This window comes from Saccoglossus kowalevskii, chromosome 1 (genome assembly GCF_978046115.1).
Source record: "Saccoglossus kowalevskii chromosome 1, keSacKowa6.1, whole genome shotgun sequence".
Classification (NCBI taxonomy): Eukaryota; Metazoa; Hemichordata; class Enteropneusta; family Harrimaniidae; genus Saccoglossus; species Saccoglossus kowalevskii.
Window position 1 is genome coordinate 48,932,326 of NC_140641.1, and position 18,825 is coordinate 48,951,150.

An 18,825-nucleotide genomic window follows, 5' to 3' on the forward strand; every position below is an offset into this window, starting at 1 on the left:
CACTCTACTAGTAGAGTGACTGTGCTAGGACATATTCTGCTGTTACATTTATTATTTCCAACCGTTTTGCGATAGGATTTTCTAGAATGAAGGCAGCATTTACAGTTCATTCAAAGTTCAAAGTTGCGTTGGGATTACGTTGATACAGTGTAACAATGTCGGCGCCAGTGATCTCCTGCAAGTGGGCTACGTAGCCGAAATAAAAAGCATGGTCATTTGAACACTGCTAATAAAAAACTAGTAGGAGGAAATACATTTGGGGCGAAAGTATTCAAAAATCAGTTTTTGGATGTTGCAATGGCAGTGGTGGGCCAGGATTTTTTCCAATTAGTGACAGTACGACCTTCCTGTGAATATGAACAAAATCAGCCGAGCCGAAAAAATCACAGAGGAGTTAAAAGCCGTTGCTGGTGAAACGTTACCCCAACTTTGGGATCAAATTTTTCGATATCAAAAATTCAAATAGTAACTTTGTGCCCACACTCAAGCTGAGTAGAATGAGCTATGTCTGAATTGTTTTATCCTAAATTTGTAGGAGGTCATTTGGCGCGAAGCTATCCAAAAATCAGTTTTTTGCTGTTGCTGTAACGTCTGTATTGATAAATTAACTCGAGAAGCTCTGTTTTGGATAGACATATATTTATTGACAACTGATGGCGGCCATGCCGTTCAGGTATCCCATAATGCTACAGAGTCATCACTATAGTAACATATCGTGTGATGTCAAAGGTCATGCATAAATAATGATATAGGACATTACATCCCCTTCTTGTGGATACTAAAAATCTCACAATACAAATTTGATCTGATAACATTTGTTGTATATGAACTATCATTTTGTAAATGAGTAAATCGAACATTGTATAGATTTTATCGAGTAACGATTAATAACAAACAACAAGAATCATGATGAATTTCATGAGTTCAAAAGTCTGAGCTATACTTTAAATGTTATGCATCGATTAAGCGAATGCCACTCGATGACAAATCAAGTATTTTGCGTGGAACTGGCTTTCTTGACGATCTGCGAAGTATAGGAGCGGGTTTTGTAGAATCATCGCTGTTAGTCAATTTGTGTTGTCTTGGACTGTTCACTTTTACGTTTTCACCGTTGTTAAGATTACTCGTTTTTGGCATATTTATTTGCAATGATGGTGAATTTATGGAGCTAGACTTTGTAGATTGTTGAGGATATACCGGATCGGGTGTGGTGTCATAATCAGTGAGCGAGGGGTCATGATCATCAAAGTCAGAGTTGTTTTAAAGTAATGATCTATCTAACTTCTTATAGAATGATGATTTTCTTGTGACTGTGTGTTTGTCAGCAGTAATCATAGAGCCTTTTGTCCGCACTACTGTCATTGGAGTAGGCTCATACACTGTGGAATCTTTGGTTTTGTTGTATGGTCGTTTTACCAATACCTTATCACCTGTCTCTATATTACATGGTTTCACATTTGATTTGTTGTCAGCACGAATCTTGATTTTGTGCTTCTGCAGTGAATCATATTTACATACGATTTCTGATACTGGGTCAATATCATTTATTTGAGGGAGCTTGTTGTGTATGATACATTTCAGAAGCAAGGTTGCGGGTGATACACTGGTTGTAGCATGAGGGGTTGTGCGGTAGTTTTGTAGAAGTATTTGCATTTCTTTTCTCCAATTCTTTCCTTCCTTTCAACTTCTTCAACGTTTTAACAAATCGTTCTACTTCTCCATTGGCTCTAGGCCAAAGTGGGGTTACCTTGCGATGTCTCTGTCCTAGTATTGAAGCAAATTTCTCTAATTCCTCCCCATTGAATGGTGGGCCATTATCAGATTTGAGAATTCCGGGAGTGCCAAATATCGCGAATAAGTAGTTGAGCTTTGGTAAGACACAACGTGCAGCAGTTGACGATATTGGCTCTACAAATGGATATCGTGAATAGTCGTCAATGAGTAGAAGTAGTGTTTCACCTTCTGCGTATGCAAAATCTATGCTAACTTCGTCAAATGGATTGTCTGGTAGGAAAGACATTTGTAATGGTTCTCCGGTGTAAACTGGGGTTACTATCTGGCAGGGTAAGCATGATTTGATTTTGGTTTCTACCATTTTGTCCATATACGGGAACCATACTTTCTCACGCATGAGACCTTTTGTTTTCACCATGCCGAGATGAGCTTCGTGAGCTATGTCTACTGTTCGCTCTTGCAGTGCAGCAGGTATTATTATACGATTTGATTTCAGTACTATGGTATCGGTACAGGTAAGCTCTTCTTTCACTTGTTCATAGCGAGATAATTCAGATAGTGATACTGTTGGTGGAGCTTTGTGCCATTTACCTGATCTAATTGAAGACATAACAGCTTGTAGTGTCGGGTAATTGGGAGTCGCGATCTCAACTTCCTGCAGTGTGATTGCCTTCGGCACAGCATTTTCTGTCACATACGAGATATACTCTTCTGATGTATCGGTAAAATCAGAATCAACAGGATGTCTGGAAGCATATTCTGCTGGGTTTGACGTGCCTGGTTGATATTCAACTATAAAGTTGTACTGTTGCAAGTCCATTAGCCATCGTTGTATTCGCGCGGTGGGTTTGGAAGTTGGGTTGTTGAATAGTGATACTAACGATTTATGATCCGTGACGATTTTAAACTCTTTTCTATAGAGGTATAAATGGAATCATTTAATGAACCAATATATCGATAAGGCTTCTTGATCAATTTGCAGATATCTGCTTTCAGTAGGAGTTAGCGGATAGCTAGCGAAGTATAGCGGTGTGACTTCTCCTGTGGTTTCATCTCTCTGGGTTAGAACAGAACCCAGTCCTATGGGACTGCCGTCAACAAATACTGTGGTAGGTTTCGTAGGATCAAAATATCCGAGAGTTGTCTTAGTTGACAGAGCAAATTTGAGAGATTCAAACGAAAACTGTTCTTTCTCAGCCCATTGCCATTTAACGTTGTCACAGGTGAGCAATCAGAGCGGTCTGGTGATTATTGCGAAGTCTTTGATGAATCAAGAACAGAATGCAGCGGAGCTAAGTAAACCACGTACTTCAGTTACATTCGTCGGAGGAACGACTTTTTGTGTGCTTCGACTTTCTTTGGGTCAGGTGAGGTACCTTTTGCTGAGAACACATGTCCAAAGAATAACATACTAGAAGCTTGAAATATACATTTCGGTAGGTTTTTTGTGAAGTAATTGTTGTGTAGTTGTCTAAATACTTGCTCTAGATGCTTGTCATCACTAATATTTCTAGCGCGAGGTATACCACGGATTGCATCACCGACTACCTTTTGAAATATTTCCGCAGCACACGATAGCCCAAACTTGAGGCGTTTATATCGATAAAGTCCTATGTGTGTTGAGAATGTGGTCAGGTGTCTCGAGTCTGGATGTAGTGGAACTTGGTGATAGCCCTGATTGAGGTCAATTTTACTGAAAACAGTGCAGCCATTTAAATCTGATATCACGTCATCAATGGTCGGGATTATATGGCGGATGATGGCCTAATTTACTGAACGCATATCAATGCATATTCTAATCTCGTTCGGCCTGTTGGGTTTCGGTACTACAAGAATTGGGGAAACCCAGGGCATTGGACCTTGTGCACGCTCGATGATGTCATCTCTCTCAAGCTGATTTAGTTTCTCTTCAACTTGTTTTCTTACATGGAAAGGAATACGGCGGTGGGGTTGTGCCACTGGTTTTATGTTTTCATCAACATGTATGTGTACTGGTTTACACTTGCATTCACCCATACCTAAAATATCAAGCATATCAGGCGATGAGTCGACTTGCGGGTTTTTGACTGCGTGGACTGTTTTGATGAATTTCAATTTCTGTGATGTTTTCCAGCTTAGTATAGAAGTAGATGAACCCTTAGCTACGTGGAATGTTTCAATCGATGAACTATGATCACTGTTGACAGTTGCCTGGAATTTGCCACACAGATCTAGTGGTTTATCTGTCATATATGGATATACTTTCATTGCACTGACTGAAAGTCGTGGTCTAGGTTTAATGCCCATATAGTCTTTGTGATTTAAAATACTAACTGTAGCACCTGAATCAGCCATTATTTGTATCAGTGTGCCAAGTATGGTGATATTGAATGTATGTTTATCAAACTGTGATTCTCTCACATCACCTCCGAATGTATACTCAGTGTGGTCACTATTGCCGTTAACGTCACTGTCATGAGTTAGATGAGGATTGTCCGATGAACATTGGTCATTGACTGCCCTAGTATAGTGCTTACTTTTATCTCGGGAGAGTTTCTTTTGTTTACTGCGACAAACCTTGGGGAAATGGTTGAGCTTATCACAATTATGGCAGCGTTTCCCTTTTGCGGGACAGTCATCTCTGTGTGGGAATTTACCACCACATAAACCACACTGTCCACTTCAGTTGTTAGCTCTGAACTTAGGCTTCATATTCTGTATGTTGTCATGTGCTTTTGTAGACTTGTAACTGACTACATTTGACTATTGTCTCTCAATTTCACTAGTTTGTTCATCGGCTGATTCCATTGCTCTTGCAGTTTTCAATAAATCCGTTAAATCAAGGCTTTGCTCAATGGCCTTACGTCTCAGTCGTACTGATGTGGTGCCTTGAATTATTTGTCGTTTTATTTCCAAATTGACGTCATCAAACTCGCATTTTCGTGCTAGTAGCTGTAGACGTGTAGACAACTCAGAGACGTTTTCATCAGGTTTCTGTACTTCTTTTCTAAATACGTATACATGGTGGTCGACACATTTCTGTGGCTCAAAGTAATCAGACAAAGACTTTACTGCGGTTCGATATGCGTCACGGTCCTCCGTTGGCTCAGGTACGGCCAGCGTGTCAAACACATCACATGTTTCCTCGCCAACATAGTGCAGTAACATTGATTTCTTTTGAGCAGCAGCGGTTACATTCATTGCAGCAAACATGTTGTTTAATCGCTTGATATATTTTTCAAAGCGGGTGGGCGTTGTTTCTCGAGGTCGGAGATCAAATTCAGGGAAAGTCGGTAAATTGATAACCATATTTGTCAGTGTTAATACGATCGGTTGTGGTAAGGACAATGGGGTACAGTGATGTAGTGTCTATTGGCAGTAAATGTGAACTCAAACTAACAGCGTTCAACTTCATCAAATAATTGATGCAAATCGTTGCACAGGTACTCACTCAAGTTGCCAATGGTGGGTCGATTACTTCCTTATTCCGTCCATCCCGTCCTCGTCGCCATCTGTAACGTCTGTATTGATAAATCAACTCGAGAAGCTCCGTTTTGGATAGACGTATATTTATTGACAACTGATGGCGGCCATGCCGTTCAGGTATCCCATAATGCTACAGAGTCATCACTATAGTAACATATCGTGTGATGTCAAAGGTCATGCATAAATAATGATAAAGGACATTACAGTTACTATGGCAATGGTGGGCCAAAAACTTTTTTTCAGATTTTTTCTACTAACTAGGGTGAAGGTGTGACCTACCTGCCAAGTTTGAAAAAAATCGGCCAAGCCAAAAAAATCACAGAAGAAATCATACGTGAAAACACTGAAAATCACACACACACAAAACGACAAAAGTGATTATAAGGGCAATCCTAGCGGAGCGAATCGCCAAAAATCAGAGGAATTAAAAGCAGTTGCTGGTAAAAACTTTGGGGTCAATTTTCTCGGTAATGAAAATAGACATAAAAAACAGTAATTTTGTTTGCCCACACTCAAGCTGAGCAGAATGAGCTACGTCCGTGCTTTTTATTCATAGAAATGTAGGGTGTGATACATTTGGCGCGAAGGCTGGGCCAGAATTTGTTTTCAGATTTTACAATCTAACTAGAGTGAAGGTGTGACTTGCTTGCCAAGTTTGAACCAAATCACAGAAGAGTTAAAATGCCATTCCTAGTGAACAGTTACCCTAACTTTGGGGTCAAATTTCTCATTATTGAAATAAAGATATCAAAAATTCCAATAGTAACTTTGTGCCCACACTCAAGCTGAGTAGAATGAACTATGTCTGATATAGGAGATACATTTGGCCATTTGGAGATGCATTTGCAAAATAGTTTTAGTCAAAATAAGTGACTGCCTAAAAGTACCATTACTCTTGTTCATTTCATTTCATTTCACTTCACTCGGCAAGTATATTCATGTACACCAAGAATAACATATCGTACTTCTGGTATGTTTCGTAAAACGCTACTCCTGAGCGGACTACTTTGTTAGCTCTCAGACCTCATTTGCATATGGGGTCTGGAAATACCAATTTTGATTTCAGGGGCGTATCAAAATAAACTGCAGTACACATGTAATAATGTGGAATACTTCATTTTCACTGAAAACATTTTTCCGCTAAAATAAATTTCAATGAAAATGCCATTTGCCTTATACTCTATTGAGACTTAACACAGCACAGTGAAAATTAGATCCACACGTAATGCTTGAAAACTTTTCAGCAAAAATAAATTAAGTGAAATTCTATGAGACTTCATGAGAGTTGGAGATGAACAAATTATATGACGCCCACTCCTACCTCTCTATATACACTACACACTCAAAACACCAGTGTATTCTATTTGACTTTTGACTTGAAGTTATTCATTGTAACCACAGACCGTCTAGATACTGTAACTAAATCCTGGTAAAGTAAGCACCAGTTAGGCAGGCTTGAACTATGCATGTGAAGCTAGCTGAGAGGTATACCCAATCCTATAGATTGTTTGGTAACTATTTGCTGCAAATGCAACAAAAATCAATATAAATATTATTGGCTTACCAAAACACAAGACACATACACAGTACTGTTGGGCATAATGGGCAGCTCAGTCCCTTTAATCAGAAACATATGGGCTGAGAAAAGACACCCATATGAAAAATGGTAAAACTACAAAGCAATAAATGGAAAGAGGTGCCCGACAGATATTTATACAACTAAAGTGTATTGTCATTAGTAAGTGATCCAGACGACATGCATACATTAATAAACGAAAGATATGTCAACCTGTCACCTAGGGCTGTGAGGGCGCTATAACATGTAAGACAACTTAGGACAATAAGGGCGCTGTCACAGAAAGGCCACTAAAGTCCTTTAACACACAGTATTAAACATACATTAGTGGCTTACCAAAACACAAGACACATACACAGTACTGTTGGGCATAATGGGCAGCTCAGTCCCTTTAATCAGAAACATATGGGCTGAGAAAAGACATCCAAAATTGAGGTGAATTAAAAGCAGTAACAGCTGCTGGCATGCCAATCTAAGATACAAGAAGCATGATAAGCCAGGAAATGTATGTTGAACAGTATAAAACTCTTAATACAATAACAGCAAATTGTAAAAACAAAATTCTGGAAAAGTTGAAAAGTTACATTGAGTAGAATAGACATAAACTACAAGGTCATTGTTTATGCATAGCAACCATTCGCCTTGCTAGTGTCGAAAGATATTTCTGTGGTGCCCTTATGTATCGCTTGTAGCAGTCGCTGGACCAACGTCCCATAAGCTTAATTTCCCAATCTGTAATATCTGAAGCGGCTGCAGTAGTAGCCCCTCCACTACGGAAACTATGCCCACTGTAATTGTTTGGGTCATGTCCAATGTCCTTAAGTTTGGACTTCAAATGAGTAATGAAAAACCCGCGTGTGATGGGTTCTGACTGAGACAAAGTAAACAGTGGTGAAGTAGGATATGCCCCTTCACTAATACGTAGCTTATGAAAGTAAGAAAGTACATGAACTGCATAGATAGGATGTGTGGAACAACCTAATGAATGAGATGAATGATAACTGTGCCGCAGGAATCTGGCTGAGTGTGAAAAGTCACATCTTGGATAGAAATGTGCACAGAAGGGTTAAAATGGGTGGCATTGACTACCAGTTCCCCCAAACGAAATAGACCAAAAAAAGCTGTGACCATGATTGCCCAGACGACAATATCAGTTCGATTGTTACAATTATGAGTTTTAAATAATAATTCTAAAATGTCAAATGTAATGGCTAGTTTCTGTCTTGAGGTGCCTTTAACTCTGTGAATAGCTCTTAAGGCTAATTGAATACGTGGTCTGTCTAACAGTGGGTCATCTGCTGGTAAAGTTCTCTCACTAATCCGTTCACAAAAATTGAAGTAAGCTTGTTGGCCTGAACTGTAGGTGTTTTTTGTGTTATACAAGTATGCTGTGCCTATCAGGTGACAGGCACGGATCCACCAGTGGCCAGAGTTACCTGTCAGGAAAATAAAGCTAGATATTAGTTAATTTACATATCGATAAAAATACGAGACAGTGCATCAGCTGCACAATTATTTTTTCCCATCACATGGACTGCCTTTAGTTCAAAATTAAATTTTGCACATGTGAAGAAAATTTGACGTAATAGTGCGGCGCATTGTACATTGCGTGATATTCGTTTGTTGATCATGTAAACCACAGAGGTATTGTCACAGTGGAAAAGAATTCGCAGTGTTTTGAAATTGTTACCCCATGCATCAGCAGTGCGTGCTATGGCATAAAGTTCTCGCCAGTTAATGGAGTATTTTTGGGGGTTGTAATTGTCTACTTCATCCCTAAATTTTCCTTGAAGTGTGCCAAGCACTGCTCCATATCCAATGTCTGATGCATCTGTGTATAGCTCAAGGTCAATGCTTGATGTCCAGTGTAAATCATAAAACATGCTGACCCCATTCCACGTTGGTAGGTATGATTTCCACCACTGTACGTCTAGCTGAAAACTTTGTGTGAGTTTTGTTTTATGATGAAGATTTTTCAATTTACTAGCTGTATCGATCATTCGTCTTAGGAATGTACGTCCCACATGGCACACCTTTGTGACAAAACTGAGTTTCCCAATTAGAGAGAGAATTTGACGTTTAGTTGCGTGTCTGCGGGCATGCCATTGGTCAAGTTCTGTTATTATTTCTTGTAGTCTGTCACCCGATATGCGTGCATCCATTGCTTCTGTGTCTAAAATTATCCCAAGGAATTCAATGCAGGTGGTTGGAGTGCACACTTTGTTTGGGTTTATTGGAAACCCAAGCTCTGAACAACAGTCGAGCATGCCCTTAAGATTTTCATCACACTGCATACTGTGTGCCTAACCGACAGTAATGTAGTCGTCTAGGTAGTGTTCCACATTCGTAACAGCAAAATGTTTACGCATGATATACTGCATAGCATCTGCAAATGTGTTGAACAGAGACGGACTACTACGCAAGCCAAATGGCAACACTTTGCTGTAAAAGTAATATGTCTTTGACTGTCCTGATCTATCAATGTCAAGTTCCCAAGAACACCCGAGAAGCTCCCAGTCTGCTGGTCGGACTGGGATCTGATAAAAGCCATCTTCAAGGTCTACCTTTGCAAGCAGGGACCCCTTGCCAGATCGAAGAATGTGTTCTATTACAGTTGCAGTTGATGTATAAGTATATGTGTATTGTTCTTTGCAAATACCATCATTTATAGACTGCCCTGGTGGCCATGAGAGGTCATGGATGATGCGATACTTTCCACTGTTCTTTTTAGGTCGTGCTCCAAGCGGGGATGATACAAATGATGATGAGGGAGGCTCGGGCATGGGACCAGCTTTGTAACCCTTGGCCACTTCATCCAGGTGTTTCTTGGTAATTGCTGCTTTTGCATTTAAGGCACTGTTCCAGTTTTTGGAAAGAAGGGGGGTTTGCGGCCTTTGACCTTGATAGCCAATAGGCACCCCCTCCTTGATCCAGGTGAGGAGTTTTTCAATCAGTTTTTTGTCAGGGTGGTCGTCAAGTAATTTTGTCCATGAGGCATAGTTAAGACTGCATGCAAGGTTTGCATCTAATGATGGGTTCACTTCCGCCACAGCGCTTACACACATGCTCTCTTTTGCAGTTTGGAGATTTGCATTCATTGACATTGTATAGGAGACACACCTGGCTTTTCTTCTTGCCCTCCTCTTGTGTCTCCGGTGAGGTGGGTATCTTCGCAAGAAAGGGACAATCTTTCGCTCGATGGTCTTGTTGTTTACATCTATGGCATGTAGGAAGAGACTTGGCAGCACTTGGATCTGTAAACGTTGTTATGTAAAGCTCATGGTCTAATTTGTCATAGCTGAAATCCCTGGTTTCTGCTAGCTTGCGACGGAACTTTATGTCATATCTATACACACTGTGCCCTTTGAATTTAACATCACAATTCTGGATAGTGCGGCAATATATAAGTAGGGCTGTACAAAGTTGTAGATGTTGACTATATAAAATACTTTCATACACTCCAAAGGCAGCCAGCCACTGTGTGAAAGAATTGATGTGCACCTTCTTGCATTTTGCTGGAATGTTAACTCTGATCCTTTCAATACTGCCTCAATGGCATCATCATGTTCACCATAGGATGAATGGCTGGGGTATTGTAAAGTTGCTAGATCAATGTACTCACCGGCAAGGACTTTCTTTTTGGTAGCTGCAGATATGTTGTCATAGCTAGCAGCAGCAGCATGCAACCCCCTCGATTGATCTTGTAGGGATGAATGGAGCGGCTTGGGTGACATGGATGATGGTTTACCAGCTCTCGTCATTCTGTATGGCATGTATTATGAATATTTGACTGTACACCACTAACTTGTATCTCTGGTGTTTGTTTTTGAACATGCAGGCTTTGTTCTAATAGAGCTGTGAGCTTGTCAAGTCATGTTTCTATTTGTGATAATCTTGCCTCTGTTTCTGGCGGTTGTTTAAGAGAACACGTTGAAATAGGGGTCATCAAAGGTTCCCGCTCATGAAGTCTGCCATGTTGTTTTGGGGTTTCAAGTTCACTCACCAAACTTCCTTGCAATATGAGATTCCCTGTACTTGGACTGTCATCTGTCGAGCAGTCAGGACATTCATGTGGTGGCAGACCTTCCCTGGGTCGAAGATTATAAGCCATTACGGAGATATTTGTCTCAAGAAAAGTATCAAAAGTACAGCCTGAAAAACGCATGCACAGACGACATGCATACGTTAATAAACGAAAGATATGTCAACCTGTCACATAGGGCTGTGAGGGCGCTATAACATGTAAGACAACTTAGGACAATTAGGGCGCTGTCACAGAAAGGCCACTAAAGTCCTTTAACACACAGTATTAAACATACAATATAAAAATATTGCCCACACAGTATTCTACAGGTTACTTGTTACAAACAGTACTTGTCCAATGGCTTATCATTTATCACAGTCCCTCCATCTATAGAGGGACTGTGATTTTACAAATAATAGCAGTCGCCGTGCATTTTATGCTATGATTTCTGGGTAAGACTATAGATCAGCAAATGATGGAGTTAACTTATGTCAAGAAAGTCAAATGTTGAGACATCCAAATCTGATGAAACAAATCAAATGTCAAGACAATCAATAATCAAACAACTGAATAGTAACAGAATTATAACATATCCAAATAACCGCATGGCATATTAAGAAAATAAAGACCAAAATAACCGAATAGTGACTAAATAATAACTACATATAAACGTCCACGTTGATGTACGAGCGTTGTTTCATTGTCGGATTACCATTTGAATATTCACACAATTTTCAATATTGGGTCATTACATTGATTCAAAGTTGCACTGGCATGTTAAAAAGTGATCATGACCTTTTTTGTTCACAAACTATCTACCTTGATGTCGGATCATCGTCCGAATCGCACGGTCCCGTGTCTTCGACCTCTACGCGATACCGTGCGGGATCGCATAGGCTAATTGCGTGTCTTAAGCAGTGAGATCTGATTGGGTGCGCCTCGAAACAAGGCGCCCAATCAGGTTGGACGTACCAAATTATAAAACAAAATTCCACTTCCTGTTTTTGTCGCTAATAAGCCATCCTTCCCACACAAAACTGCATTGATTGCCTGTACCTGATGCGGCTTGAGGGCATCAACACCGAAAACTTTCGCAATTTTATCATCACAAATATCACGATTCATGGGCGCCGCCATTTTGTTTAAAATGAAACGCCAAAGAGATTTGTAACACGCAAACTGATTAGACAATGATTAGCCGCATCTGACTACTGGGGGCGCTGTTAGAATACGCATATTTGATGTCGTTCTGCCAAGGTCTGGGGCTAATCTGCACTGGCTCGGAAGGTTGTAAATGATTAGCTAGTTTGAATTTGCATAACAATACTGACAATGAACGTACATTCAACGCCACAAGTTTTTTTGTTTTTTTAGCCAATCAGAATTCATCTTCCGAGCCAGTGCAGATCAGCCGGAGGTCTGTTTTGAGGCTTGGCCGAATAAACTTAAACCTTGGCTAGCGAAGATGATGTCGGATTGGTTTATGATAGTTGGGCAATTCAATCAATTACAGGATAAATGCTAACAACAAATACATGCTAATTATTATGGCTTGGTCGGATTTGTAGCTACAGATAACATAGAATATTAGCTCACACGAGTTCGTGCATCAGCAATAATACTTGTATACAATGATAAAGAGCAGTTATAATTTCTAATTTTGATAACCAGCGATGCCTAACCTTTATCTGAGTCTTAATAATAATATAAATGTTCGTATGTCTACAGAATGTTCTGCTAAAAATAAGTTGTTAATTTTAACATGACTATTGTGAAAATAAAAAGTGTTCCTATGTCAGGAATAAAACTATTGAAATAGGTTTGACATAGAAGCACTTACTTTAACATTTTATTATCACATATAGATATGTCTACACTACAGAACAAAATACGCAAACGGCGTAGGAGTCGAATAAAGAGTATTTGTACAGTATGCAAACTGTTTCTTTTGGTAAGTATCTCAAAGTGCTTTACACATTTACAACTTTTTAGAAAATCGTTCTTCATACATTTTTAAAATATTTACATTTATTTTGTTGTTTAAATTACAATCCATATCAAAAGTGGGTTCACGTGATGTAATCCACCATTTTGCTTTTTGTAAAAAGTGATAGTCCATGGACTGGAAGGACCTACCATGTACTCCACTTAACATTTAAGAATCAAATTTTGTGCCGAATAAGAAATAAATGTAAACATGAACCATTTTGGGATGTCCAAATTATAACACTATAGGTTACTAAATATCAACATATGATAATTGGGTCGATGTGTAGAATATAACTAAATAAAAACAAATGGCATTGGTCCCGTATGTTTTAAATAAGTTCGATTTCATAACAAAAATATAATTTTCGAAAATTCAAAAAGCGTCTTGTTTCGCCAGTCTTGATTAATATGAACTGTGTTATCGGAATGCAAATAGCAATGTTGTATGAATTTTCGTAAGCAATCGCGGATTATTAATTCGGGTTCCGTCCGTGCGTGAGCCATTATCGAACATACTTTACCCGATCACAATCAAACATGGTTACTTTTCATCACGATGGTCTACAACGTTGATAAACTTTTATACTTCTGGTATCATCATCATCATTGGGTTACAAGTGTACGTCATATTTGATTTGAGAGTCGAAGAAATTTTTTTTTTTTATTCTTGCCCATTCCGATTTCTCAATAACATATTGTCTAATTCAGTTGATAGTTCGCCTGAAAGTGTTATTTTGCGATTCTATCAAAATTGATAGGCATTTTGTCTGAATTATTTCCGCAGATGAACAGGGCTTCGTATCAGGATCGTTCATACTGGTTATAGGTGCAAGTCATTTCAGCAACCAATTTTCTGAAATAGCCTGCATGATTCCGTTCATACAATGATTCACGATACCGAATGTTGGTTGCAATGCATTTTTTTTTATGTTATCAAATATGCTCATTTGTTTAGCTAAATGTACAACCACATTCCTGGATCGCTGCTAGTGATAGAATTAATTAGCATTAATTATAGAACGGGTCCGTGTTAGAAGTTATTAGTACAGTATGATGCCACATTTGCGTGTCACGATTAAGGCACTTTACCTGAAAACCGGGGCATTTCAGGACTCGGGATAGAGGGAATGTCTTGCCCCAACATTTGCAGCTACATATTGATATATCAAATTTCACTGGTGAAGGACTAGATGACAATGACACTTAATTTAAATTATGTTTCCATTTAAGAATACGATTGTAAGAAGTAAATTAATGAACCAATAAACTGAACATTGTAATCATTCCACACCATTTTATTTGACACGTGTTTATAACATAGTCAATGGAAGTGTAATATTTCTGCATGGTTCTGGGGATTAGAAATAGAGTGCTTCTTTCAATATAACAATCGTTTCTCCAAGCCAACCTTGCCAATGCTAACCATAGTTCATGTATTAGTATGTAGAATATTTCGTGTATATCTTCCACAAATTATTTAGTTGATAGTTTATTCACGTATTCGTTCGTTCATTTTACTGTTATCATACATTTAAAGGGCGGTAGTCGTCGTGCAGCGTCTTGTCCGATATGGGACTCATAGCGACGTATACAACGTGTGTAAAATGCATTGTTTATTTACATGAAATTCGAACACGCGCTGCGCGACGACCACTGCGCTTTAAAATGTTTGGGCTACAATGTATAATGTCCAAATTATCAATATGGTTACTTTGAAATATCTTCATTGCAGGTTGTTGGCATCACAGCAGTGTTTGTTGGTATATTTTCATGGGTCGCCGTCTATAATCATGCTGTATCCAAGGAAGTGTTTATCTTTGTGAGTGACACGTTGTTGGTGGCAACCTATGCACTTATTGGTATGGGAGCATATATTATCGGCATGACAATTATAGGAGTGTATGGAGTATGGAAAAACAGTAAATGTGCTTTATTTACGGTAATTATAAATATACATCTCTGTACACATAAATCGAAGGGTATGATATCATTATTCATTGTCAAGATATGTTTTCAATTAATATTTTTTGAGCAAAAATGAAGGTCCTCCTTTTAAAACTCGTATACACAATTATTTTTATTTGTTACAGAATTTTTTTCTAATTTTGTTGGTACTCATCATTAGTATTGCGTTTACTACAATGGCGATTGTATTCGTCTTCCAGGTAATGCAAACATACGAATACAGTGTACACCTCAATCTTGATCAACCAATATTTGTTATCTATAGAAACCAATAATAATAATTTGTTCGAATTCAAACAGTAAGCCCTGTAAAAATGTTATTCATTCGGACTCCCTATGTGCAAATTCGACAGCTTTTATCGGTGAATGCTAATAATCGTACTAAATCTAACCTAATTATTTTTGGTTTTCGATTGGTGACTTTTTAGGGTTCCGTCTGGCACATTCAAAACTCTGATTTGACAATCGACGATCAAAAATTGTATATAATGCACGTTTTTAATTTTTCATCGGAGAAATAGATTTAAGATAGATAAAATTTACATCGATTTTATACCAATTTATTAACGTATATTAGGAGATCTTTAGATTAAAATAATTGGGCAATATGTTTACATAAATCCATGAATTTCATGCACTAATATGGCCTGACATTGTCCAAGTTATATACTGAATATCCGTGTCAATATATATTGCTATAGATGAAACGAGACCTTACTTTGACTCTAAGAGGATCAATACTACAGTCGTATGGCACCAATGGCGAGGATAAAGTAACATTAGCTATTGACAAACTACAAGTATACGTAAGTATATTATTGCTAGTGATCTATATTATTACTTTCATTGCATAACGTATAATTTAGTTTATATGTCACTAAATTGAGCACTGCGCTTGCTAATTCAATTGTTTTGTAGAAAAATATGATGCGATACATCAGTTGGTTTAGTCAAAGAGAAGGGGAATATGCAACTGCAGAGTTCCTATTGTACGATCTTCATATGCATTATTAACCTCAAATTATAAAACACTGTCTGAGTTTGACGGTAGTCACATGAATCATCTTAACGGAATCACACATTTTAAAAACTGTTATGAAATTAGTTTTAACAAACTTATGTACATTACATTTGTACCAATACACACAGTATGGTTGCACACACTGGATTTTGAGCTGTATGAATGTTTTTAGCTATTATATTCAACAAAAGTGGTTACCGTATACAATCTGCTGTTAGACCTCGATTTACATATTTTCACCTCTTCAAAGGTACATTTGCCAAACAATCTTTAAACACATTAGTATGGGCCGTACAGTCACGGAGACATGTACAAACAGGATACTTCAAAATCGGAAGATTAGACAATCCAATATTTTAAAATTATGCATAGGAACATGGTACAGTACATTTTTATTGTAATGTGCCATAGTTTCTTATCCATTTCCTCTAGAATATTTGGCTTAATCAAGTTCAACTTATGGTGTTGACCTCAAATATTGAAGTTTCTAAACTAGTATTAGCTGATTACATTTTCCACCTTACCCATGTCTACGAATTTACGTTTTTTATTTATTTAAATTATTACGAAAATAAAAACAATTGATTACAGCTTAAGAAAATAGCCCTTGCCAACCCTCAATAATAAGTGTTATACATTGAATTATTGGGTCTTGAAAATTGCACCCAGAAACTATTTAATATTCATTTTTGTTGTCAAATGATACGGAAACATATCGTTTTTGTTGTATTTAAATGATATTATTGGTGATTTGAAAGCTATATTGATATGATGTTTTAATCATATTTATATTCGCCATTACCTCAATGAGGATGGTTATTTTGTAATTGTTTAGCGTATTCAGTTTCAGTGTTGTGGCGAATTCAACTACACGCAGTGGCTTTATAGCCAATGGTACGAAGACGAAAAAATTAAATACTATTCGTCTGAAGAAAGAAAACATTATCCAAAATCGTGCTGCACAGTCGATCCAGAAGAGATTCGCATGATCAGTAATGATGGCATTAGCCCCCGCTTGGTTAACGAATCAGCTTGCTATGTCGATATACCAAACAAGTTTATGAATAACAAGGTAAGACACAGATTCTTGCTTCTATCATGATTTAAATTTGCATGTGTTTAGCAGAGATCGCTCCAGCGGTCATTGTGGCTTTCAATGGTGACCCCTGGATAATCCGCATCTGCTTACAATTTATCATGGTAGCGTTCATGGCATGTTATTGAAATTACTAAAAGACAACTGGCGGTTATAATTGTCAAACACGGAATGTTAGTTGAAATAACAAGACGCCGATAAATATGATAGTTACGTCCTGGTATCCGGGGCAATTAATCTAACATTATGGCGTGTTGAATACTTTGCGTGATTGCATACATGTGTGAAGGACACGCCTTAGAGTCTTTTAACTTCTCTGTAATTGGTTAACAGTTGGAAAAGTGAATAAAGTGGTATCGGCACGAGAGAGTCAGTCGGGGGTGCGACCAAGAAGCAACATGGCTGAGACCAAATGTAACACATTTCGATTCTCTGTGTGTCTTTGTTCGATTGAATGTGTGGCGAACTTTCCGATCACCGGTTACCTGACTTGAAGGTTTAATAACTCGATAATTAAGTTATCATACTTCAGAGAGACGGATTACAGCTACTTGCGGACAGTATTTCTTTATATCGACCAAAGCCAATGTCCAGTTAATATTCCGATATTAACTAACTATTAGACAAATTATTTGTCTTTCTCAAGCCTATCAGATTTGACAATACCTTTTAAATATTCGAAAAGTAATGAGGTTAAATTTTCTGTTGAAACATTCACATAGGTTATAAATCATTTGGTCAATTGTTCATTCGTGTTTGGGTAACGTTCCATTCAGTATAACTTTTGTTACAGAAAATACCGAATTGTTTAATACGATGTTGTACTGTTTGACATACGGTAGTTGCTTTCTCAATGACCTACGACTCCGAACTGGTGATTTCAAAATTATTCTTACCTATTTTGGCGAGTTCGCCAATCAGAGGTGGCAGTACGCTTTATCTTGCGTTGCTTCCAATTGAGTCACATTAATGTATATACATGTTTAATTTCACTGTTCGCCCAAGAACTGACTCACAATATCTTTCCACAAGTATAACAACGTGGCACTACTTGGTTTGGATCTCTTTTTACTCCAACCCAAATAGCATTACCCAATGTCTAATTACTCATCCTATCGTGATTGATACCCGTTTATTAACACCATTAACATAACTGAATGTGTGTTTATCATATTAGCTATAGAGCAAGTGCAAATATTTTGTAGAAAATGATTTGTATGATATGTGTTATTAGACTTTCAATTATTCGTTTCTTCTTTTTGAAATTCAGGGATGCTTTGGAATAATTTATGAATGGTTGTATCCCTACATATTGATATTTGGTGGGATCGGTGGCGTCATTATTATTATACTGGTAGGTATTGGTTGATGCAATATTATAATCGTTATTAGTAATGGTAGTCGTCAATGTTAGTTATAAGATTTACCATTCAGATAATATAATAAAAACAGAAAGATTGATTTGATGTTTCACATGTTATGTGTATCGTATACAATTTGCCATATTGATTTAACCCCCTTCACTCCCCCCCTCATGTATGTTAGTTATTGACATTTTGAATGATTGTTTGGCAGATCAATTCTCTTCAAATCTTGCACATATTTAACAGCTAGTCTGGTACATGTGCATATGCAATGATTTTGTGAACAAATAGATCAAAATCAAGTAATTTTACTTGTTTGGAAACAAACCTCGTACACGTGCTGGCCGATTTACTTCAACCTTCGTGGAAGAATTAACCATTATGTGTAATATGGAAATACCACATTTATTCTCGATTCATCTATTTTTGTATACAAAATAGCAGTGTAAAAATGTTTACTATACACAAGACTGGCAACTAATTCTATGATCTTTAAACGTATATCAGTTTTCCTCAATTGAACACAAATGAAGTATTTGCTTCGATCATTTCATTTGTTATTCTTTGCTAATACTCATTTTACATTAATTA

At 37.8% G+C, this 18,825-nt stretch overlaps 2 protein-coding genes across 2 annotated transcripts in view; one reads left to right on the forward strand and one right to left on the reverse strand.

Annotated features, from left to right (window-relative positions):
- The window catches only part of LOC100369453 (CD151 antigen-like), a 40,835-nt gene that overhangs the window by 21,493 nt on the left and 517 nt on the right, over positions 1–18,825 (forward strand). The window contains exons 2-7 of the mRNA XM_006812988.3: positions 12,665–12,750; positions 14,521–14,727; positions 14,879–14,953; positions 15,455–15,559; positions 16,619–16,846; positions 18,141–18,224. Coding sequence (XP_006813051.1) covers positions 12,667–12,750; positions 14,521–14,727; positions 14,879–14,953; positions 15,455–15,559; positions 16,619–16,846; positions 18,141–18,224 — 783 coding nt within the window. The 5' untranslated portion in view covers positions 12,665–12,666. The remainder of the gene's footprint in view (positions 1–12,664; positions 12,751–14,520; positions 14,728–14,878; positions 14,954–15,454; positions 15,560–16,618; positions 16,847–18,140; positions 18,225–18,825) is intronic.
- LOC144345239 (uncharacterized) lies at positions 9,079–9,879 on the reverse strand. Its single transcript, XM_078006825.2, has one exon. It carries the CDS (start codon positions 9,877–9,879, stop codon positions 9,079–9,081), a length of 801 nt encoding a protein of 266 aa, XP_077862951.2.